At 42.9% G+C, this 24,651-nt stretch overlaps 3 protein-coding genes across 4 annotated transcripts in view; 1 reads left to right on the forward strand and 2 right to left on the reverse strand.

Annotated features, from left to right (window-relative positions):
* Window positions 1-1,942, forward strand: part of alpha-Spec (alpha spectrin) — a 31,255-nt gene extending 29,313 nt beyond the window's left edge. For both annotated transcript variants that reach the window (XM_073079238.1, XM_073079239.1), the window contains 3 exons: window positions 209-379; window positions 706-875; window positions 1,116-1,942. In XM_073079238.1, coding sequence (XP_072935339.1) covers window positions 209-379; window positions 706-875; window positions 1,116-1,244 — 470 coding nt within the window. In that variant the 3' untranslated portion in view covers window positions 1,245-1,942. The remainder of the gene's footprint in view (window positions 1-208; window positions 380-705; window positions 876-1,115) is intronic.
* A 30-nt stretch (window positions 1,943-1,972) lies between these two features.
* On the reverse strand, window positions 1,973-5,941 carry Mps1 (dual specificity protein kinase monopolar spindle 1). Its single transcript, XM_073079240.1, has 6 exons — window positions 4,870-5,941; window positions 4,350-4,495; window positions 3,815-3,975; window positions 3,313-3,530; window positions 2,947-3,094; window positions 1,973-2,823 (listed from the first exon to the last, which is right to left on the reverse strand). Exons 1-6 carry the CDS (start codon window positions 5,773-5,775, stop codon window positions 2,627-2,629), a joined length of 1,776 nt encoding a protein of 591 aa, XP_072935341.1. The 5' UTR covers window positions 5,776-5,941; the 3' UTR covers window positions 1,973-2,626.
* A 2,589-nt stretch (window positions 5,942-8,530) lies between these two features.
* On the reverse strand, window positions 8,531-24,556 carry G9a (histone-lysine N-methyltransferase G9a). The gene is made up of 31 exons (XM_073079087.1): window positions 23,243-24,556; window positions 21,901-22,134; window positions 21,583-21,675; window positions 21,402-21,482; window positions 21,239-21,319; window positions 20,781-20,858; window positions 20,388-20,509; window positions 19,113-19,327; window positions 18,393-18,598; window positions 17,706-17,926; window positions 16,964-17,304; window positions 16,766-16,879; window positions 16,528-16,641; window positions 16,290-16,403; window positions 16,063-16,165; window positions 15,578-15,879; window positions 15,113-15,273; window positions 14,495-14,656; window positions 14,344-14,454; window positions 14,193-14,303; window positions 14,042-14,152; window positions 13,891-14,001; window positions 13,740-13,850; window positions 13,589-13,699; window positions 13,150-13,213; window positions 12,931-13,064; window positions 12,369-12,510; window positions 11,812-11,970; window positions 11,138-11,371; window positions 10,483-10,667; window positions 8,531-8,730 (listed from the first exon to the last, which is right to left on the reverse strand). Exons 1-31 carry the CDS (start codon window positions 24,034-24,036, stop codon window positions 8,622-8,624), a joined length of 5,229 nt encoding a protein of 1,742 aa, XP_072935188.1. The 5' UTR covers window positions 24,037-24,556; the 3' UTR covers window positions 8,531-8,621.
* Between the last annotated feature and the right edge of the window lie 95 nt (window positions 24,557-24,651).

Consider the following 24,651-nt stretch of genomic DNA (forward strand, 5'->3'; position numbering starts at 1 on the left):
ATACTTTACTGTTATTAAAATTTTCTTATAGATGCATTCTACTTTTAATACCAAGCGATACTATATTTTATGTTAGCTATATAGTGTATAGAATGTTTAAAAATATTTGTTTAGAAACTTGTACTTGATCAAGTATACACTTTATATGACAAATTAATGAGGTGTACATTGAAGTATAATTTCAGTATTAATTTGCGTGTTGTTTCAGGCGTGAGCGAGGACGCTCTGAAGGAGTTCTCGATGATGTTCAAGCACTTCGACAAGGACCGGTCGGGGCGGCTCAACCACCACGAGTTCAAGTCGTGTCTGCGCGCGCTCGGCTACGACCTGCCCATGGTTGAGGAGGGGCAGCCCGATCCGGAGTTCGAGGCCATACTCAGTCAGTATACAATATTAATGTTTTACAGATTATACAATCAAGTGTTCCTCTTTATCGATTTTGTTAATAACTGTTTGTAGCTGGTTTAAGTGTTCCTATTTTAAATACGATGATGGTGATGAATAAAAATGATTTTTTCGTTCATTTGATTGACAATGTGGTCGGTAATTAAATATGTAAGCAAAATTCTCAGAAATCAATCCCTTCATTTGTGACTCATATTATTGTCTGGACTGCTATGGTCATTAACTTTTATGTAGACTGTATATCGGTTTCCTATTTCTTTTTTACAAAAAAATATACGAGCGTAAACCTTTGTTGAACAGACGTGGTGGATCCGAACCGCGACGGGCAGGTGTCGCTGCAGGAGTACATGGCGTTCATGATCAGCAAGGAGACGGAGAACGTGCACTCGTCCGAGGAGATCGAGAACGCGTTCCGCGCCATCACCGCGCACCAGGACCGCGCTTACGTCACCAAGGATGAGCTCTACGCTGTACGTATTCACATTGTTTGTCTTATATTATTTTTTTGTTGTTTCAATGTTCTGTCTTGCGCAACAGAATACATTACGATAATGATAAGCAGTGTTGTGTTTACATGAGCGTATTTTAGGCTATTAACATTTTATGCTTAACGGGTTTTTTGTTTTTAGATGAACTTTGCTTCGATCTACAATAATCATAAATTATAATTTTAGTCTATATCGACTTACTTAATGACTCGTTTATTTCAGAACCTCACGAAGGAGATGGCGGACTACTGCGTGGCACGCATGAAGCCGTATGTGGAGCAGAAGACGGAGCGGCCCATCCCCAACGCGCTCGACTACATTGACTTCACGCGCACGCTCTTCCAGAACTAACCGCACCGCCCGCCCGCGCAGTACCGCCTAACTTTATTATAATCGCATTAAACTGAAAAAACAACACCACGTTCTTTGATTTCGTGATAGTTCACCTCTTAAAGCCTATCCTCGCGAACGTACTGCGCGGACCGACGCCGCGTGCAGCGACTAGCTTACTTCTTAGCTTACACTAGATGTCTGCCTTGACTCTGTCCTATTCCAAAATTTCAGACTGAATGTTTGTTAAATAAGCTCACTTATGCATTTTTAAAGTCAAAAGCTGTAGTTGATTAGTATTAGCTTGATCGATGTGTCGGTTGGTTTGGAAGAGAACGCCCGGTAGCTTCGATACGAAAGCGTCGCGCGATCCGAACCGCCCCGTATTCCAACTGTATGTCTACTTGTGTAGTGTTTACGGGTGTGTAAACAAGTACAGTGCAGTGTGGGTAAGATTCCTTTTCTCTGAGATAGCAGAGGAATACGAAGCTCCCGAAGGATACACAGCTTTTTAACTTTTGCTACAATTATTCGTATTAAATTATGTCACATTTCTTGAAAATAGTTTTGCTTACTAGTTGATAAACATTGTTGTAAGCTAAGATACTTACTTGCATACTGTTTGATTCTTATTTTATTATTCAAGTTATATTTGCATTGCTAAGATTCTATTTATTTTTTGTATTCAAATAATCATTCTAATAAACATTTATTCCAAATTTGGGTATTTATTACAAGACAAACACATCTAATTTGATAATCTTTAATCAATATTGAAGTATTTACAATATCATTTCATTAGGTATTTTACAATAAAGCCATAGTGCTTTTAAAAACACTTTTTCATCGATGTTTATGGTCTGCATAATCAATTTAGGAAAAATTGTCATATATGATTCAGTCCATTAAGATTTTATGAAAACTATAAATAGACAGGATCTAGAGTCCTATTAGAATTCAGTCGTAGGCTTGTTGCTTAACCTCTGACGGATGTTAACCTAATCTTCGCATCATTAAGTAAATTATTAATAAATCTTGGCATGGAAAGTAATTTTCACATGTAATATACATTCTTACATAATTTCTTAGCATAAATATTATTTCTTTTAAATTAATTGAAGTTTATAATTTTGTTATAGAATACAAAGAAATATCGAAAGTTTTCACTTTAAATAGCTCAAAGTTTACTAATGTAGTATACATATAAAATATTTACAATTACTTAACTTTGAACACGCACTGACACACGTGGCCCTGGCTGGACTACTAAACAATTGAATGTTCATTTATCGTTCTTTACCATGAGTACATTCCCTGCCACATCAACTCGAATATGATAATAGGACTAGTACTCGCTAGCCTCTTACATCCTCAACCCGGGACGTAACCCGGCCGCGTGCGGACTAGACCCTCGCCCGCTGCAGGAGTCGGAGCTCCTCGGGCGCGAGGTGCGGGCGCAGGCGGTCGAGCAGCGGCGCGGGCAGCGGCGCGCGCGGCGGCTGCAGGTGCCGCACGCCCAGCAGCTCGCGCACCGACGGCCGCGCGCGCGCGTTGTACGTCAGGCACCACTTCAACGTCGCGATCAGGGACGCCGGAAGATCTGACAAATCGACACGAGTTCATGTATTTGCCTAGATCGTGAGCACGAGTCACAACTGAGCCGAGTGATAGCGAGTAAAAATACATAAGCAATAATATATATTGTAATAGTAGAAAAACTTACGGTCTACGGGTGGATAATCTATTCTGTGGTTTGGGTCCAGTATGGCGGCCAGCTTGGCGAGGTTCGGGATGTGGCCGAACGGCGTGCGACCGTACACCATACTGTAAAGGATGCATCCCAGCGACCACACGTCGGACCGAAATGATATCTAAACAAGTATGGCTCATGTAAATTATTTTTAATATTATGTACAATGTATAAATGAATAAACAAAATATAAATAGGCATTCGAGGTTAATTTTAATATATACCATGTGACCAAGTAATTTAAAGCAAAAAAATCGTACATAAATCTCTTCAACAGTGAAAACTTTTTCAGCTTGCTAGATAAAATATAAATTTGGTTAGTTAGTTTTCACTACTAACCTTAATGGGAGCAGTTCCACTATCAGCGAGCGCGCCGCCGCCGCCCGCGCCGCCCATGAGCGCCTCGGGGCTGATGTAGGAGTAGGTGCCGGCCGCCTGCGCGCGCACCACGCTCGTCGCGTCGCCGCTGATGGCCGACGCGATACCAAAATCGATCAGCTTTAGCCGCCCGCAGACCAATAGGAAATTCGCCGGCTTTAGATCCGCGTGAATCACACCTATAAAGTATAGAATTAGAAGGAATTTTGTAGTATTATATATAATACTACAAAGTAAGTAAGGATACCCGACAGAAATGTTATTTTTTTATTATACACTAATCCAAATAATAATTAAGTTAAATATAAATCTAATCATTTTTGTTTTATCAAATTTAAGCTTTGTATTAAAAGTTATACTTAAACATACCTGTAAGAAATAGTAGTATATAAAATAAAACTTGTATTCTCTGAATCTTAACATCTTTTTAATATTTTTGGATATCCAAAGCTAAAATTCTCACCATGTTCATGTATATAGTGCACAGCATGCAGCATCTCCTCCCAGTAGTGCAGCACAAGAGCGGGCGGCAGCCCCGCGCCGCGCGCTTTCAGGAACGAAGATAGATCTGTTTCGCCCACCTCCAGCACCATCCGTAGAAACCGATTGACTCGGTCATACTCACTATTAAGTTACAATTTGTTAAAAACATACATGTTAAGAACATCTCAAAATAAATAATTTTAATCCCAATTATTATTATAAATGCAGATGTGAGTTTGTATGTTTGCTACACTTACTCCTTAACTACATGATAGGTTGTCATAATATTTTGTCAACACTGTCAGGAGGAGCTCAGAAAAGAACATACTGTGGTTCCTTTTATCCCTATAAAAAGTACAGTTCTGGAGAGACAGACAAAACTTTTGGATAGACAAAAGCTTCAGCTATAAGATATTTATTTCTATAAATAAATAAAATAAAAATACCTATAAATAAATTATTAAAAATGTACATAATTACAAGGCTACAAATTTACATAATTAACAATGACTCACTAATCATAAAGCCGTATGACACGATCAGAGTTCTGCAGCTCCCTGAGCAATCGCACTTCATTGATGTAGCCCTGTGCCATTTCTTGGTCGGCCGCCAGGTACACACACTTCACTGCATACTCGCTCGAGGTACCCACTTCCAGTACCTTAACATACAGTATTATATTTTATTTGGGTATTAGATGATGCAAACCAGCTCAGTAGTACCACAGTAACAACAGATCAGCAGATAATATGTGGCGACTCTTGGACAGTAAAATATTTTAATAGTACATACAAACCGGTACAATATTAATTTGGCTGCCCTTGTGCCTACAGCATAAAACAAGTCAGTAGACATGTAAAGCATTGTTGATTTCTTTAAAAAATATAAATTCTTTAAATAATATTTCATATCTATGAATAGTTACTCTAATTACTTTTATAATGGGGCAAAACATTACAGAACTTTATCCAGTAATAACTTTAAAGTGTGTGTTATTCACTCAGTATTGCACTATACTTTTAATAAATTAATTACCTTATATACTTCACTGGAGCCACCTGTGCCCAGCTTTTTAATGAACAAGTATTTTTTATCTTTAATACTTGTGGTTTTAAACAGTATTTTATTGTTTGGGTTGTTTCCAATCAAGCCTTGGGGGTAGGAAGGCGTGGCTGCGTACGTCGCTGGGATCGGCTTCCGGTTCATAGGCGTGTTGGGCACGGGCGCCGGGACCGCTGCGGGCGCCGCTGGGGGCTCCGCGGGAACTGGCTCACTCGGAGCAGGACACTCATTCTGGTTGTGCCTGAATAACTCGCACCTTACTTTGTCTCTGTTCTGTATGACAGTTGGTTGAGGAGTCTTCTTGTGGCTGAGCCGCGCCGAGCCCGGCGTGAACTTCCTGATACCGGTTTTAATCTTTGGTGTCGCCGTTTTAGTCTTCTGAGTGCTGCTGGGCATTTTACTCATTTCAGGCGTCTTCTTGTGAGCCGACGGAGGTTTTATGTTTTGATTTATCGCGTTCCTATTATGAAGTGTTAACGCATTACGTTTTTTTACGTCTGATGTCGGAAGAACTGCCTTCTGATTTTTGTGAGCGCTTTCTGGATGTTGTTTAGGTATTATGTCTTTACTAAGCATTTGATTACACATACGGTTATCTTCGCAATTCTCTTTGTTGTGATCATTTCCATTTTTCCTTTCAGAAGTAAATTTTAGTTCTTTAGGTACCTTAAGTATGGGAGTTGAAACTTTGTTTACTACGGTGGCATGGTCTTCCTTGGCGACCGTTTCACATAATGAATCTTCACTGTCGTCGCTCGCGAAACTGTCGTCCGGGGTATCCGCTTTTTGTTGTAGATGCATCAGATTTGCTAGCAATGCCGACATCGGCATTGGAGCAAATTTTATGCTATTCGACGTGGATTCTGTATTACCACTCATACTTTTAACACTGACAATACATTTGTCACAAAAGTTATTCAAAATAACACGATTCGAAACTACACAAAACGTTAATCGCAAAATAATAGTTTACTGAACAGTCAACAAGTATCACCTACAAAAACGAATCCGTTAAACTCTTTTGAAAATTGACATTTGACACGGATGTGATATGAATTACATGCTAACAATTATTATTGTCTATGGCTTACTGTCATATTTGACATTTTTTATTTTTAAATCACAAGTTGATAAGACAGCAATACAAACTGACAGACGAGTTAGTTAAACATGATTTTGTTAACGATCGTAACGTAATCGTTACGTACCCTGGTTACGTGGAAATAAAAAAAAATATATTTATTTCCACGTAACCAGGGGGCGGAAACTCGTCGGTTTTACATAGAGTAGTAAAGTGGCTACAATTAAAAAATATTATCAATCCCAGAACTCACACTAAAGTGCCCTCAGAGCATACTAGAATAGTAAAAGTTGAAAGATTTTCGAGAAATATTTTTTTCACGTAACCAGAGGGAAGGAACTCATCGGTTTAGGGTAAAAATATGGCTACAATTTTAAAAAATAACCAATCCCAGAACTCACACTTAAGTGCCAGCAAAGCATACTAGAATAGCAAAAATCGGATGGATTTTCGACAAATATTTTTTTCAAATAATGTTATATAGACTAAAATACCTTTGCAAAATTACACTAATCAATAGCTTTTTTCTTTAGACTTCAGAAATATGTACTAAACCAACATTTATTTCAATTATTTTTTACTTTGTAGTGACATAGAAGTCGGTTGTATTTTTTTGTAAAATTTTTTTTTATCCGACCAGCTTAGTATCGTAGTGGTTATATTCTCTTTGCTTAGCATTTTAGACACAGTAGTGACATCTATTTAGTTTCCCATTTATAACAACATAATTATACTATGTCTATGGTCACAACGGTAAAGGCACAGTATAAGGATATATACAGTATTTTATCTTCATACAAACGCACGAAACGCAAGCCACGCCTACTCACCTCGAGGTTAGTAATCACTTGGTATACGCACTGTCGTGAATGTGCCACGGTGACGAGCGGGTGATGTGACGGTTTTTGATGTGAAACATCTATAGCCGCACGTAAAACCGATTTCTGGCGTGGCGACGCATGCAGTGGCGACCACGTGGCGTTGCCACGCTATACGATGGTATATATATACAGTATATATGCAGTAGTGTGTACGGTGTGGCGACGCGTCGCCATGCGCAATCGACTGTGCGATAATTAAGTAGTCACGATTTGAAATAAATTCGTATTTTTTTGTATTTAATGAAAATAAATGTTTATTCAATACATAGTCATCGTTATCTGGAAAAAAAACGTAATATTTTATTTTATCATTATGACATATTTAGTTCCTATCACAATATGTTCTTTTCTGCATATTACTTTTACAAAATAATGTCGATGTTTCACATCTGCCAGGCGTCCCGTGACGGCTCACATTTTTTTAAGAAGTATATTTTTTTGTTTCAAGAATAATATGGCGAAGAAAAGTTATAGACTATATTGTGCTGTTTTTGGTTGCTTCAATTCATCAATTACACATCCAGATATAACATTTTTTAAACTGCCTGGAAACTCCGAAAGGTAAGACAATTACAATGATTTTTATGTTAATACTAGATACTTAATCTACTAGGTACTACTACTACTAAATTAGATTAGTTTTTAATTAATACAATTTGATATTTAAAAAAAATACGTATGATTGTTATAATTTTGGTTCAGTAGACAGGTGTTAGTTTGTTATTTGAGGTTATCCCTCTTCTGAATTAATAGAACAAAACTATTTCTGCGACCAATTTATAACTTTTATTATTCCCGCGCAAAATAAAACTACAAACGGTTGATAAACGAAGGGCTTGCTTGCACAACGCACGCGTCGTATTTATTCGTCGTCCTGCGGCGCTACACAGGCTTAGTGCGTGGCTTAGCGGCCTTTCGGCACCCGTTTGTTTGCGCGATATGCCGCCGAGGGACTATTCTGAATGAGGTAATATAAATATTAGAAAATGAGAATTGATCTTAATTTATTTAGATCAATATTTTATTATCATTGTATTATTTTAATATCGTCAAAAATAAGAAACTACCATTTGAAAGGTATTTTCTTGATAGGTCAACACCTTTGTTTACATTTTGGACACCCAATTATGAATCGGAGTATAGATTAAAATTATTATTAAATATCGTATTAAAAATTAAACTAAATATTGCATAATTTATAAGCTATCAAGTCGAACATATTTCATATTTTATTGTTGTAACTGTCAAGTACCCAATTATAAGAATAGTTTTTATTACGTATTATATATAATTTACTATAACATTCATTTGTTTAAATAAAAAAAATACAACATTTACAATCAAAAAATTAAAAAGAAAGTCAAGTATACAGATGTAATTAAAAAACTGTAGGCAGGCAGCCCTAACGCGTAACCTTGCCCAGCGCAACCGTAGGTATCTAATTAAAGGTCAGGGCCGAGTTAAAATACTGTATTTCCTTATACTGTGGTAAAGGAAAACATCGTGTGGATACCTACACGCGGACAACATAACTCGGCGCTATAGCTCAGCGTCATATCTATTTCTAGAGCTCTTAAGTAGTGTTTAGTGCGACCGGACATTTAGCGAATAACATTTGAATACATGATAGATTCTCCTTTAAATATTTTAAAGGCAGATTAAAACGACGTAATAAATTTTAAGTATATTTATTAATTCATTACTATAATATGATACATTATTTACAAAATCTTGCCATTTATAACTTAATGAAAGAAATGAGTTTATTCTTCCTCTTTGTTAGATTTGGTGGGATATCTGCAGTCGGGTGCTTCACATTCGCACTTCATCCATTTAGATTTCACAGCCCAGAATTTATCGCCATAATCGAACCTGCAAAAATAAAATTAATATACAGGTGAATTTTTCAAACAGGCCTTCAGGGCCAAATCCGAAACTATAAGGATTAGCGAAAAATGCTGAAAGGAGTTACGAGGCCGATTTTGATAAAAACTAAAACTGCATCATTACTTTTTAAAAATAACAATTTCCCTAGCCGGAAATCGAACGAGTTCATTTTGAAAAAAATACACCCTCTATATTATTCCACTATCTGATAGTGCTGCTTAAAAGGATCAAAATCTGGGAAGTAATGATAAATGACAAATTAAAAGAAAAGCCTCAATTTTAAGAAAATACATATTTTTTATATTAATTTGGCAGTTAAGTTCCCGCCATTCATCAATTTAAACATTTCGCGTATTAATAATTTTTTTGGCTCAATTTTTCAAATCATTCGAAACAGACGTTTTATTCTCCAAGAATTTATATTTTGAAGTCCGACTTAGTTAAGGTTATTTTTAGTACCATTATAATAGATTTAAATTGCTATGGGCGGAGTTTCGTTTAATACAGATGTAAAGTTGACAATTTGCGAGAATGGATTTTTCGAGTCAAATCCGAGTGATTACTACATGTGCCGTATGCACATACCATTGTAATACTATACCTTAACGAATAAAGTTAGTCGTTCACTCGCACTGCTGCGAACTGGTCGTGTCATTTACCTTCTTCCCTAATAATCTATCTTGGCGCACCTACACACACGCGCCATACGCGCCAAAGTGGTGACCCCGACGTGATCGTAGTCATCACTACGACCAGTGAAGTGTAATCAGTGAAGTGAATCAGTGAAATTATGTAGAACCCTTGTAAATTTTTGCATTATATAATTTTTTTCGCCAAGGGGGAAGTTATGTGCCGTATGCACATACCATTGTAATACTATACCTTAACGAATAAAGTTAGTCGTTCACTCGCACTGCTGCGAACTGGTCGTGTCATTTACCTTCTTCCCTAATAATCTATCTTGGCGCACCTACACACACGCGCCATACGCGCCAAACTACACAAAGAGATATAGAAAATAATATTTAACGTTGAAAAGAAGTTGTAAACAACAAACAATAAGAAGCTACTATTTAATCAGTTTTTTTTATTAAAAAGTAAATCCTAAAAACGGCGGTAACTTACTTGCCAAACTATTACTTTCTCATACTAAGCCGTATGTAATGTCACAATTTGTCACATAACATTACTTCCCAGAATTTGATCCTTATAAGCGACACTATCAGATAGTGGAATAATATAGAGGGTGTAATTTTTTTCAAAATGAACTCGTTCGATCCCGGCTAAGGAAAAATATATTTTAAAAAACTAATGATGCAGTTTTAGTTTTTATCAAAATCGGCCTCGTAACTCCTTTCAGCATTTTTAGCTTATCTTATAGTTTCGGATTTGGCCCTTAGGGCCTATTTGAAAAATTCACCCTGTATATGGATTTACAACACTACAATAAAACAAATTCTAACAGACACTAGATATTTGCCCATTATTAATACCCAGTCTGTTTGAATATAGTATAGGTTGAATATTAATGACACACTATCTGTAACGCCTGTTATCAATAATCACTGTATACAATTTGTACGTACCAAAGATCGAAATTTGACAATGTCTAGTATGAAGAATTTATCAAATGTTGATCTTAATAGACAAAACAATGGACATATCGAATATTAATAACGGAAGTAAAAATGTCGGTTGCGGGGTTTAATAGTTAGTCGCAGGATACACGTGACTCACGTGAGCTCCTCCCCGGCGGGCACGTCGCGCACGGCGAACAGCGCGACGACGGGGCGGCGCAGGTCGCGCGTGGCGGTGAACACGCGCACGGGCGCCAGGTTGGGCCGGCACGAGTGGTTCACGAACCGCGCGCAGCTGCCCAGCCGCGCCGCGTCCACGCACAGCTGCGTCTTCTCCATGCATTGCTGGTAACATTGCAACGAGTGATGATAACGTAACCTTAAGTATATTTTTATACATAATTATACAAGAATAAAATTAACGAAAGAACATTACGAAACGTGAATTACATATAATTTAGTAATCATATTTATACACAAATTAATTTACTTTCATCATCAAAGACTTATTCCTGGGTCACGGATAAGCTTTGGTCTACTATCAGTGTGTCAAGCATTAGTGTTATTAAATAATGTATACCATATTGGTTAAGTATTTATAAGTAATATTTTGCAAGTTATTTGTAAGCTTCTATTAGTAGTAGTTTGAAGTAAAAGCTTGGATTTAATTCCACATTGTGCTAGAGAACATTATAATAATATAAAGTTATATATTTTTCATAGTTCTCTTAAAGTTTGCCAAATATTTAACACAACTGTAGTAATCCCATTCTCTGAAAGCACATCCTACGCGCCAACATATAGCATATACTCACATCGAGCAGATCCGGCTTGACATCGAGCGCGAACATGTAGTGATCGTTCTCGCGCGCGTCGGCGGCGGCGCGCGGCAGCAGCTCGCCGCAGTAGAGCGCGACGGCGGCGCCGCGCGGCACGCGCTCCGCCGCGCGCAGCCCCCAGCCGCGCCGCGTCGTGCGGAACACGCACACGCGCACGCCCAGCGAGCCGCGGGACTCGATGCCGCTCACCACGTGGTTCGTGCAACGTTTCTGCACGAATACATTGTCATACTGTTATTGAGGTTGCTTCTTCCGAAGGGAAAATATATGTTTGTAAACTGTTTTTATTTAAATAATAACTTTTAAAATATTTAAAAGCATTGTATTTATGATTGATTCTAAGGACTGAATGGACAGTTGATTTTGAAATTTAATGAAATCAGATAAAAAAAATGAAGTAAGAAAACGAAGGATTGGACATAGAAATGTAAGACGAGAACTCGTCTGCTGGACGGACAACATAGCGAGTAAACTATAAAGCTTGAACAACTAAAGCACAAAAACAAAAAAGCAGGTAATATGTGTATGAGGTTTGGAGTACATTATTTATATGAACGGAGTGCGCTGAATGAGATGTGGAGGAAGCGGTAAGAATATGGTGAATAGAGAAAACTATGTTGAGTTTGTACAGTATGTGTGTGTGGTCTCACCAGATCACAGGCGCATGTCTGGTTGCACTCAAAGAGCATGGGCGGGTCGTGGAAGGGGAAGTCGCGCGGCAGACGGCCGGCGCGGTACCAGCGCCGCACGCCGAGCGCGCCGCAGCCGCAGCAGCCGCCCGCGCACGCGCCCTCCGAACACGAACAGCCCTGCATACATACCATTTATTTTTTTTATATTTTGTTTTGTGCGGTCTATGTGATAGTTAGCAATCACTACTTCCTTGGAACATCTTTAATCAACAACGAATAGGTTTAGAGGACCTACTCAGTCCCTGAAAACTAACCCACTAGTCTTTTTCCCATACCTTGCAGTTACCCATTCCATTTGAATAAGACATGCTCGCATTGCTGATATAAAACAGAATTAGGTGGCATAGCAGTGCCCCAATATAGAAAACATTAAACATTCTATTGCCTTCATAAATGTTCATCGTTCAACACCATTCCTTTAGAAGGGTCCACATGACCTTCAAAGGTAGATTGAAAAATGCGTGATTATAAAATGCATCTATTTCGCGACGATATGAGTCTAAAATATCCATTACCTGCAAGGACTGCAGCGTGTAGTCGATGTTGACGTTTTCTGGCATGACGTGTCGCGACACGTACGTGAAGGGCGGCAGCGGCTCGTCGTCCACCTCGTTCACGCACTCCACCGGGAAGGGTTCCCGTCCGCGAGATATATCGCTAAATAACATCACAACCGTCCAAATCAATACATTTTTAGGGTGTAATCTTAAGAGATATTAGCTGATATGAAAAAAGCATGTTTTACATTTACTTTTAAAATGTAGCTTATATTTTGAAATATAAATTGACGCAATTGTAGCACACACTTAACCACGAGATAATAGTCGTCTTTAAGTGTGTGGTCAAATGGATGTTTAATTATAGAAATAAAGATAAAAGAAATATAATAGACAGATGACACCAGGAGGAAAGGAAAAGTGAAAGGAACTCCTCTCAAATGGGCCAATAGGGGAGGACGACTGTGTGAAAAAGTGATCAAGACAGGTGGCCCCTCCACCTGTCGCGAAGCTGGAGCGAAGGAGAGAAGGAAAAGGTACATGGTGATAATAAAAATAGTGACATAACAAGTAACGTTACACGTCGAGCAGCCGGCGGCGCGCGAACTTCTCCTTGACGGCCAGCTTCATCTGCATGTTGAGGCTGATGGCGGCCTGGCACTGCCCCGAGCACACCTCCACCGGCAGTTCGCCTGCCAAGTTCTCCATGTCCGTCTAACGATTTACATACAATATTTTATTTAATATTAATGTATTCAGCATAATTTTGTGCAGAAGATTATAAAATAATGATACTTACTCGTGCATCCCGCGCTAGTAGTAGTACCACACAGGAGTAGTGACCTTCTCTTGCGGCGATGTGCCTGTTTATAAAGAAATATTATATTTAACATAATTGCCATATTTTATGTAAGCTTACATCATCTTAAACTAACAATATTCCTTAACATTGAATAACTTTTATTCACATGCACAGATACCATTTAGTATTTATATGACATTTACCACCTGCAAAAAAAAAAAAAAAACAAAAGAAGTCCTAATTCTTAAAGAAAATTGAAAAGGGTTCGGAATAAATTGGCTTCCAATTTTCCCTATAAAAAAGAAAAACATAAGTCCTCCTTTTTAAGGAACTTTTCTTATTTCGCCAATACTAAGGGGAGGGGGTGAGTCCGGATCCTCTAACCCTCTCTTCCTTCTGTGCCGGTGTGCCCGGTGTGCGGGGAGGGTGTACGTACAGCGGCGTGTCGGCGCGCGCGTCGGCCTGGCTGGCGGCGTGCGGCGCGGCGGCCAGCAGCGCGCGCAGCGAGGCGGCCGCGCCCGCCAGCGCCGCCCAGTGCGCCGCCCAGCTGTGACGGTGTGTGCGGTGTGCGGGGAGGGTGTACGTACAGCGGCGTGTCGGCGCGCGCGTCGGCCTGGCTGGCGGCGTGCGGCGCGGCGGCCAGCAGCGCGCGCAGCGAGGCGGCCGCGCCCGCCAGCGCCGCCCAGTGCGCCGCCCAGCTGTGACGGTGTGTGCGGTGTGCGGGGAGGGTGTACGTACAGCGGCGTGTCGGCGCGCGCGTCGGCCTGGCTGGCGGCGTGCGGCGCGGCGGCCAGCAGCGCGCGCAGCGAGGCGGCCGCGCCCGCCAGCGCCGCCCAGTGCGCCGCCCAGCTGTGACGGTGTGTGCGGTGTGCGGGGAGGGTGTACGTACAGCGGCGTGTCGGCGCGCGCGTCGGCCTGGCTGGCGGCGTGCGGCGCGGCGGCCAGCAGCGCGCGCAGCGAGGCGGCCGCGCCCGCCAGCGCCGCCCAGTGCGCCGCCCAGCTGTGACGGTGTGTGCGGTGTGCGGGGAGGGTGTACGTACAGCGGCGTGTCGGCGCGCGCGTCGGCCTGGCTGGCGGCGTGCGGCGCGGCGGCCAGCAGCGCGCGCAGCGAGGCGGCCGCGCCCGCCAGCGCCGCCCAGTGCGCCGCCCAGCTGTGACGGTGTGTGCGGTGTGCGGGGAGGGTGTACGTACAGCGGCGTGTCGGCGCGCGCGTCGGCCTGGCTGGCGGCGTGCGGCGCGGCGGCCAGCAGCGCGCGCAGCGAGGCGGCCGCGCCCGCCAGCGCCGCCCAGTGCGCCGCCCAGCTGTGACGGTGTGTGCGGTGTGCGGGGAGGGTGTACGTACAGCGGCGTGTCGGCGCGCGCGTCGGCCTGGCTGGCGGCGTGCGGCGCGGCGGCCAGCAGCGCGCGCAGCGAGGCGGCCGCGCCCGCCAGCGCCGCCCAGTGCGCCGCCGCGCCGCCCTCGCCGTCCGCCGCGCACGCGTCCGCGCCGCGGGACAGCAGCAGTCTGAACACCGGAACAACACACCACTAGAGACTACTTAAGGAGATTACTCAAATAAGAACTCTAAGTATATCCAAATGAAAAGGTACATAGAAAGTCTATATAAATAAGTTAAGAATAACTAGTAAGATAAACAAATAGATAAAAAAGCAGATTGTGTTAATTTTTAAACATTTCAAAACAGCGTATAATATTAAAACTCAGAACAGATTTAATTTAATTTTACTTTTACCGACATATTTTTTTCGACACATAAACAAACACTTTGCGATATACAATACGGATAATACAACGATCATTAGAACTTTCAACAATATCACAATATCCTTACTGAATTAATTTGCTGAGCTCACTTGCCCCCCCACAACCCATGAAGAAACCTCTTTTTTGTTGCCTATGACCATAGGTAGGAAATACCGTAGCCTTATGTTTATCCTGAGACTACGAGGACAAATGTACCTAACAACATCAGTCTTAAAGTTCTCGCTGGCCCAGACGAGCGGGGTCCAGCCGCCGTGGTCGCGCGCGTCCACGTCCGCGCCGCCGTCCAGCAGCACCGTGCACACCTCCACGCCGCCGTACTGCGCCGCTATGTGCAACGCCGTCATGCCCTCCGGACCCTATACAACCAGTACAGTGTGTTGAACATCGACGTAATAAAATTGTAATAATGATTAATAATGATTACAATTTTATTAACATTATAAATAAAAACAAAAATCTGACTTCTTAAAATTGTAGTCTATACATATTACTTCCATAATTGAGACGATTCCAAAAACACAATGTTAAAATCCGTCAAGCTGTTTGAGCTAGAGGACAAGTTAAAAAAATGAGACGTACGTACGAAAAGCATTATCTATGGCAGTCAAAAAAGATCTTGAAATCATGACAAAATTAGGATATCATATTAAAACTACTCACAGAAAAGTTCAGGTCGCAGCCAGCATCCACAAGGTATCTGATAACGCTCATGAGATCTTTTTCAGTGGGTTTATCGCAATCCTTCTCTGTCTCAGCTTCAACAACTTCTGTTTCACTCTTTTCAGTCTCCATCGTGCTATCTTCTGTTTCCTTATCGCTATCATCTGCCTCTTTGTCCCCTTCTGATTCTCTTCCATCCGTTTCAGTCTCTTTGTCTGGCTTATCCTCGCCATCAATGTCTATATCGTCTTCATCATCTTTCTTTTCCGCCCTCTCCAAGGTTTCGTCCTGTTTTAGCAAAGCTGTAAACAATTTTTTATATTAAAGAATATCCTGAGACTAATTTACTCAGCACAAAAGTTATTATAATTTAAATGGAATTTATAATAAACTGTTTTCGAAAATGTGCGAAGATCAAATACGTGCCGCATCGTGCACACCAGCGCCGCGTTCAGCCGCAACCCGCGCACTGACGGAACACTCACCGAGCGTGGCGCGCATGAGCGGCGTGCGGCACAGCGCGTCCGCGGCGTCAAGCGCGGCGCCCGCGTACTGCAGCAGCAGCAGCGCGCCCGCCGCCCGCGCGCACTGACGGTACACTCACCGAGCGTGGCGCGCATGAGCGGCGTGCGGCACAGCGCGTCCGCGGCGTCAAGCGCGGCGCCCGCGTACTGCAGCAGCAGCAGCGCGCCCGCCGCCCGCGCGCACTGACGGTACACTCACCGAGCGTGGCGCGCATGAGCGGCGTGCGGCACAGCGCGTCCGCGGCGTCAAGCGCGGCGCCCGCGTACTGCAGCAGCAGCAGCGCGCCCGCCGCCCGCGCGCACTGACGGTACACTCACCGAGCGTGGCGCGCATGAGCGGCGTGCGGCACAGCGCGTCCGCGGCGTCAAGCGCGGCGCCCGCGTACTGCAGCAGCAGCAGCGCGCCCGCCGCCCGCGCGCACTGACGGTACACTCACCGAGCGTGGCGCGCATGAGCGGCGTGCGGCACAGCGCGTCCGCGGCGTCGAGCGCGGCGCCCGCGTACTGCAGCAGCAGCAGCGCGCCCGCCGCCCGCGCGCACTGACGGTACACTCACCGAGCGTGGCGCGCATGAGCGGCGTGCGGCACAGCGCGTCCGCGGCGTCGAGCGCGGCGCCCGCGTACTGCAGCAGCAGCAGCGCGCCCCCCGCCCGCGCGCACTGACGGTACACTCACCGAGCGTGGCGCGCATGAGCGGCGTGCGGCACAGCGCGTCCGCGGCGTCAAGCGCGGCGCCCGCGTACTGCAGCAGCAGCAGCGCGCCCGCCGCCCGCGCGCACTGACGGTACACTCACCGAGCGTGGCGCGCATGAGCGGCGTGCGGCACAGCGCGTCCGCGGCGTCAAGCGCGGCGCCCGCGTACTGCAGCAGCAGCAGCGCGCCCGCCGCCCGCGCGCACTGACGGTACACTCACCGAGCGTGGCGCGCATGAGCGGCGTGCGGCACAGCGCGTCCGCGGCGTCGAGCGCGGCGCCCGCGTACTGCAGCAGCAGCAGCGCGCCCGCCGCCCGCGCGCACTGACGGTACACTCACCGAGCGTGGCGCGCATGAGCGGCGTGCGGCACAGCGCGTCCGCGGCGTCGAGCGCGGCGCCCGCGTACTGCAGCAGCAGCAGCGCGCCCGCCCGCCCGCGCGCCGCAGCGCCGTGTACACACGCGTCACCGCCGCGGGACGCCAGCGCCGCGTTCAGCCGCGATCCGCGTACTGTTCGTAAACCCAGACGGAATATAATACACAGTAAATGTAAGCTTTACAAACGGGACAACTAAATAGACTTCAATACAAGACATATGGGATCAAAAAGAGGCCTAGTGCAAGATAGATATTTTATAGAAGATAAATGTTACATACAACTATATCTGTGAAAGGGCCGATTGCCCTTGTGTAGTAATGCAATTCAATTTGCACGTAATTAAAATTAGTTTACTTTATTAAGAGTTTTTTTATTACTATTTGAATGCAACGTAACGTTTCAACATAGCCGTTACCGTTACGTAATACACTAATATTTTTTCTCTCTAAAGGCGTGTCAAAAGAAATACAAGTTGAAATAAAATATCAATTGTTCAATAATTTTAACAAAAATGTTCATTTTATGGACTCACCAATCTTTGGTATGAGTTGTTCGACGGTCTCGCCACTCACAATGGCGTCGTACAGCCGCTCGACGGGGTCGCCGTCTTCCTCCTCACCGTCAGCGGTGTCCGCTTCTTCGCATATCTTCTTCAGGTCTATTGGCACCGACGGCAACACGCCTTCGGGAATCACCGGCCCGGCGTCCACCTTTGACTTGTCTATTGTTGAAAATCCGAGGAAAGCTGGTGTACTGTGAATAAAAAGAAGGAGTTATAAGAATTGTTTCCATTTTGAATGTTTACATAACATCACAAGTTTCGTTCTTTAGTTTTCTTGTCATAAGACGGAGCATTAAAACATGATATGATATAGTAAAATAAATTACATCTAAGAGTTGAGATTTTTTTATTATTTTATCTTTTAATAGATAAATACAGGACTTATCTCATTTATGCATGAGTTGCTCTGTTTCAGACTGTTATTTTTTTACAATTTTATATGTGTACATTCATACAATAAAAGTATTTTAAGCGAATGTCGAATAGATCCCGTAATAAGTCAATATTTAAATCCGGCTGAAAGGACCAAAACTTGATAAATTTCTGACTGCATCTAAATACTTTTCATGAGCAGCTGCAAGCGGTGCGTGTCGCGGTTGGCGGGGGTCCAACATCTGACTGCATCTGTATATCTGTATAGAGCAGAGTATGTACTACCATTGCACCCTCTGCGCGGGCAGCAGCACGCGCTCGTTGGAGCAGTGCATGAGCAGCTGCACGCGGTGCGTGTCGCGGTTGGCGGGCGCCCAGCGCAGCGTGGCGACGCCGCAGTGCGGGCAGCCCGGCCGCACGGCCTCGCCGCCGCCCAGCACGCCGCACTCCGCGTGGAACAGGTGACCCACCGAGCACTGGTAGAAAATGCCCTGCACAAACAAATGACAATGTACTCAATGTTATAGTTGTTATATTATGGCGAGTAAATAGGCAAGTGCAACAGTGGGCTGGCGCGTCTGAACGCAGCACAAGATCACGCCACCGCTACATCATATGAGGTGATCCTAGTAGGCGGCGAGGTAACTCCGCCCACCTTCATGATGGCCGCCCCTTTGCTGCAATCTGATACGCCGCGCTAGAATATACCGCACGCGCCACATATGATTCGTCATTTGATTAATAGAAACTAAAATCCAATACATACGAACCTAAAACAAATTAATATTCTGTTAAATTTATATTCTGAATCCACCTCAACATACCATAAACAAGACTTATTGGAATTGAGACTTATTATATAGACTTAAATGTAACACATATAGTTCTTGCAAACTGCTAGTCCGCTCTGAAGTTGTTCTGAGCAGGTGTAGTCATACAATTTGCTATGCCGGCGCGATTAATTTCTATATTCAGAGCGGACTAGCAGGTTTACGCGGACTATACCTGCGTACAGAAGAGTCCGCAGGTAGGGCAGCACATGTGTTTCTCGAGCTGTGCGGTATGCAGCGCGCAGGCGAGGAAGTACGGCGCTCTGGGGCCGGCGCGCAGCAGCGGCGCTAATGCCTTGCCGCCCGCCGCGTCCGCCTCGCACCGCGCCGGGTGCGAGCAGCCCGCGCGGATGCCGTCCACCATCTCGATCGCTTGGCAGAACACTGGCTCTGCTCACAGAAATACTTCATGTTTGAAGGTAGGACCGTTTGTGGTTCGACTCCGGCGGCACCGCCGCCACACCTACTTCTATCTAATAACAGCTGTGTTAGGCGCTGTTGTGTTCCGGTTTGAAGGGTGTGGTAAGGGAGGCAGAGCCACTTACCATCAGGTGGACTGCATGCTTGTCTGCTACTCTGATATTATAAAAAAAAAGTCACCATCAACCCATAATTGCCCCCTGCTGGGCACGCTCTCCTCTCAGAATGAGAAGGTTTAGGCCATAGTCCACCGCGCTGGCCAAAGTGCGTTTTGGTAGACTTCACATACCTTTGCGATTCTTTTTTTTACAAATCTCTTGGGTATGCAGGGTTCCTCACGATGCTTTCCTTAACCGTTTAAGCAGGTGATAATTAATTTGTAATATGCATATAATTTTGAAAAATCAGAGGTGTGTGCCTGGGATTTGAACCTCAAACCCCTCGAGCAAGAGGCCGAGTTTCTTAACCACTAGGCTATCACTGCTACTTAAATATACTACATTAGATTACTGCTGCATAGAAATACTAGATTACATTAATTAGATTTATTGAGTTAAATTAATTGATAAAAGTTAAAATATTTTTTATGTAATATAAAGTTTTTTTATTTTTAATATAAGTTTAAGTTAAGACAGTTAAGACTAGCTAATATAATCGGTCTAATTGATTCATTTGATTACATTAGGTTTACTTCTGCATGCTAAAATTCATTACTTATTAGGACTTGTATTGTATTACATAATCCAATGTAAGCTTCATATACAGACTACGCATAATATTTTTATAAACCAAGTGGCTATATTTCGGAATACTATGAGGTTATTTTTCAGAAAGCTTCAGCTTAAGCTCTGCTCGCCTGTAAGTTCGACCACCTGAGAGTCTGCCCGGGCAAAGAGGGTATCCTCGAGACCCGAATTTCCTGCCCACCGCCCTTATGTTAACATTGCCGCAATATATGTGCGCCAGGGGGGTAAAGACGTCCCAGAAATAGATATAGATAGCCTGTAAGTCTGTGGGTGTAGTAACGTACCGATGAGGTCGGAGGGCTCGGCGTACACATTGCTAGGCGCCTCGCACAAACAGGCGCCGGTGATGGCGGCCGCCGCGCTCGGGCCCGCCGCCTCTGCGCCCTCCTCCGCCTCCGCTGGGTTGCTAAGAACGATATCGTGTGTGAGTGTGAGGTGTACGCGGTTCACGTAGCCCGTAGTTTCGTACGAAGTTTTAGACACTTACGATGGACTTCACAAAATTGCACTATAAATTTTCATAATTTTCTTAAAATGTTATATATATTAAAATATTTTGGATCTTATGAAATAAAAAATATACATTTTCTTTTTAGTTATTACAAATATAAAAAAAATAGGCTGCATTTGCATAAAAACATATTTTAGAGTGTGTATGTGTAATGTTATAAACTAACCTATTATCTTCATCCATTTCCGCTTTCGTCCCGTCTGATTTAAACGATCGAGTCTTCTTGCGTTTATTTGGATAATCCCTGTGAAAAACACTACAGTAAGACACAGTTACATTATCATCTAATTCGCATAACAGGAGGTTGTGGTCACGAAGATTACGAAAGTTTCGTAATCTTCGTGACCACAACCTCCTGTAAGTTACAGGCCTGTTAGGTCAAAGTCAGAGATAGGTCAGAAATTTGACAAGGATTCATTGAGAACTAAAAAAATAAATGTATTATAAATATACTTAAGATGTAGGTATATTATGGAACTAAACATTCCTTCTTTTTATTCATACTAGCTTTCCTTGAATCCTAACTTTCTTTGATGGAACTTTAAAAAATACTTAATTTTTCTAGAAAGTGATTTAAAAGTATACTACAACGAAAACACAATGAATTATTACATGAAAACTAACCTAGTATCATCCTCTGCATTTTCCAACTTATCCTCATCTGGATCGAACGCTCGTGTTTTCTTGCGTTTAGGCACAAAATCTCTGTGAAACAATAATTATCATTAAATGGTTACATGAAAGTAAACAGACAAAACATTAAATTAAACGAAAGTAATGAACTAACCTAATTTCATCGTCTTCCATTTCCAACTTGTCCTCGTCTTGATCAAACATTCGATTCTTCTTGCGTTTTGGTGCGAATTCCCTATAAATATAATTTAATGTTACATCATACAATATCCTTATATGTACAAAAGTAACACTGCAAATACAAAATATTCCGTGCAAATAAATGATAGACTAACCTATCCAATGATTCAGAATCAAACTCGCCATCTGGTGTGTACTCGTAGCTAACTCTCGCCAGAGTGCGCCGAGAGGACCGCCGAGGTCGGGACCTGTTATTGTTCGTCATTAAATACCTTTACATAATTATTTTACAAATACATGTTACCTGCTTGACATAGTGTTTACCGTGCAGCTTTTTCTCCATAACAAAGCACCTTCTGAAGTGGCGCTAGATTGTAAATTCAAAAGAGTTCTGTGACTCAGTTTTGAACAAATAATATGTTTTTGAGTTTGTTAGATGATCTGTTAGATGAGTGTTGCTCTAATAAACATACTTTGATTTCCCTTCCACTGGTACTGGTGAGGAGTGATCACTATCATTTGCTCCATAGCCTGAGCAGAGTCGCCTGGAGCGGCGCGGCCGGTCGCTCTGGGAGTTGTCCTCTGAAACCAGGTAATCATCGTCACTGGACTCCCCCTCCCACTCCTCATCAGCCTCCAGCAGCTTGTTGATGATCTCGGTGTCATCATCTATTTCTTCATCTTCACCTTCATCCTCCTCAGCATCACTGTGTAAAATATAAAAATTAACATGAAAAGAGAATCAAAACAATAATAATTGACATTGATTGATTGATTGACTTGTAATATGACAAGTAATAATATACTATAGCATATTATTACTTGCCATATTACAGTCATGACAAGTAATAATATAATATAGCATATATGATTTTAGACTAAAATTATCGGGGAACTGAGACATTTTATTAACGTTTTTTAATGTGTTGTGTGTCATGATATGGAACCTAGAAAAGAAAAACGAACTAGGTGTAGGGTAGATAGATTAATCTACCACTAGTACTTGTCAACGGTTTTTCCCCACCATGTTACATATCGCGGTGTAACTCTGTTTGTCCACCAACCACCGACACCGAGCCGATACCGATAATTAAGACGGCGCCGAGGTAGCGTACATACATTTGCTATAGCAGCTTGTCCACTGAACGTCCGTCACCCGAGCGCCGTCATCCCATAGTAAATGTATGTGTACGCTACTTTGGCGCCGTGATTAATTATCGGTATCGGCTCGGTGACGGTGCAGTGGACAAACAGCGTAAGAGTCAGATGAATGTATGTACAAAATATTAAAAATGTTTTATTTTCACAAAACACATCACAATGTAGTCTTTTATGAAATGGCAAAACGACGTAATCCTATATTCAATATTTTTATTTCAACTACTGTATATTATCTCTATTAATAATCTGGTAAAGTTTGAAGTGGCGAATTTTCACACTATTTTTGCTCTCCTGTAAAATAGATAAAATGTAGATACGTTCATCTGACTCTTACACCGCAATATACACATGGAATTTAAGGTGCCAGGAAACTATGTTACAATATTTTGCTGCAATTACATATTATGGTATGAAAAAGGTAAATATAAGTAACTGAAATAAGTGGTAGAACCAAAATGGTTGTTGTCCTTGCATTTCGGTGAAAGTGTGTTTATTTCGGCTGAAGTACATTTAATCCTCAGAAGTAGCAATGTATCTATGCTTCAGGTAAGCCTTATCCTGTATAAACTTACCTACAAAAGTTTATTAGGGGCATTGCATTGCAGATTGCATTCACAATTCTTCAAGCTTATACAAATAATGTCTAAAACTCACCTGTTCTCATTGTCCTCTGAGCTGTCCTCGTCAGTGGACTTGCCAATGGCTTTAAGCCCAAGTTCACACAGGTGCTTGAGCTTCATAACTGCACTGTCACCTTGGGGAGCTCCCTCAAGCACTTCTTCCTTGTCTTCTTGACCCTTACGCCTAGCAGTCTTCTTGTCTGGCACTGTTTCTGCTGTCTTAGGTTGTCCTGATCGTCGGGTACACACTCCCTCTTCTGACTTCTCTGGCTGTATGCCCAGGCGCGCATTATTTTGTGATTCGAGACCTATGCGTAACTCTTCGTTGGCGAGGATTTTAGCAGTTGGTTTGATGCGCCGAGATAATCTTTGAGTTGGTGTTGGTGCAGTCTCGTTGTGTTTCTCCTTCCGTGCGATTGCAGTTGACAGCACGTCGGTAAACTCCTTGCTGCGGCGCGGCGTCGAGCGCTTGGGCGCGTGCGAACTGTCCGAAGTCTCATCGCTCTCGGACACAGGCTGGCTAGACTGACTCTTGTCTTTTTTTGATAACTCTGTGTCGTCAAATGTCTCAACCTTAGAGTGTCGCGTCCTGCCCGACCTGCGAGGCGACACCTCCTCCTGCTTCTCTTCCGGGGTGACGATCTTCATGTTGCTACTCTTTGCACCTGATTTTTCTGAACGGAAAGTGAGTACGATGCGAGGCTTCGGGTCTTCCACATCGTCCTTCTTATCGGGCTTCTTTGGAGTCTCTACCTTGTCCACTTTCACCGTGAGGCTGGACGACGTGCTGTCAACGCTGTTGCTAGCAGAATCGTCTTGGCTTTGCATCTTGTCGTTACTATCGCCAAGTCAAGGTCAAAACTCAATGGCGAAACCAGTTACGGGGGTTTAATATAGGTACCTATCTATTTAGTAATACATCGTACTAACGAACTGTTTTTATACAACACTCTCCAGACACAAATTTTAAAACACTATTTCTCAATTTGAGTAAAGTGCATTCCATTTGAATTGTATTAATCCACAATGTTAAAAAATGAATTAAAGGCAGTCATTTGAAACTCATAATACATTCAAACATACAAAGTTATTCTAAAAAAAAATCTTAAATAGTGAAGACACAACTTTTTTACAATTTACAATACAATAAATAAATTCATTAAAAATTCCAATCCTAAACCATAAACTATAAACTCCATAAAGAAGGGACGGAGTCAGTCAAAAGTTGTCAAACAAAAATTGTCGTTGTCTTTTGGTATCTTTACAGATTAATAACTTTAACTATTTAAACCAATTGCTTCTCTTACATAGTCGTACAACTTACATAGCGGTTTTATGTTATCGTACTCTTTGCTTGCTGGTACTAACAAGTAACAACTATGAAACTTTGTCAATTTGATTTTTGAACGTTTTGTTTTGTGTCACTACTCACTACTGTCAATA

Source organism: Epargyreus clarus, unplaced genomic scaffold (genome assembly GCF_041222505.1).
Source record: "Epargyreus clarus isolate Ecla_fem2 unplaced genomic scaffold, WU_Ecla_fem_2.2 ptg000014l, whole genome shotgun sequence".
In the NCBI taxonomy this organism is placed as follows: domain Eukaryota; kingdom Metazoa; phylum Arthropoda; class Insecta; order Lepidoptera; family Hesperiidae; genus Epargyreus; species Epargyreus clarus.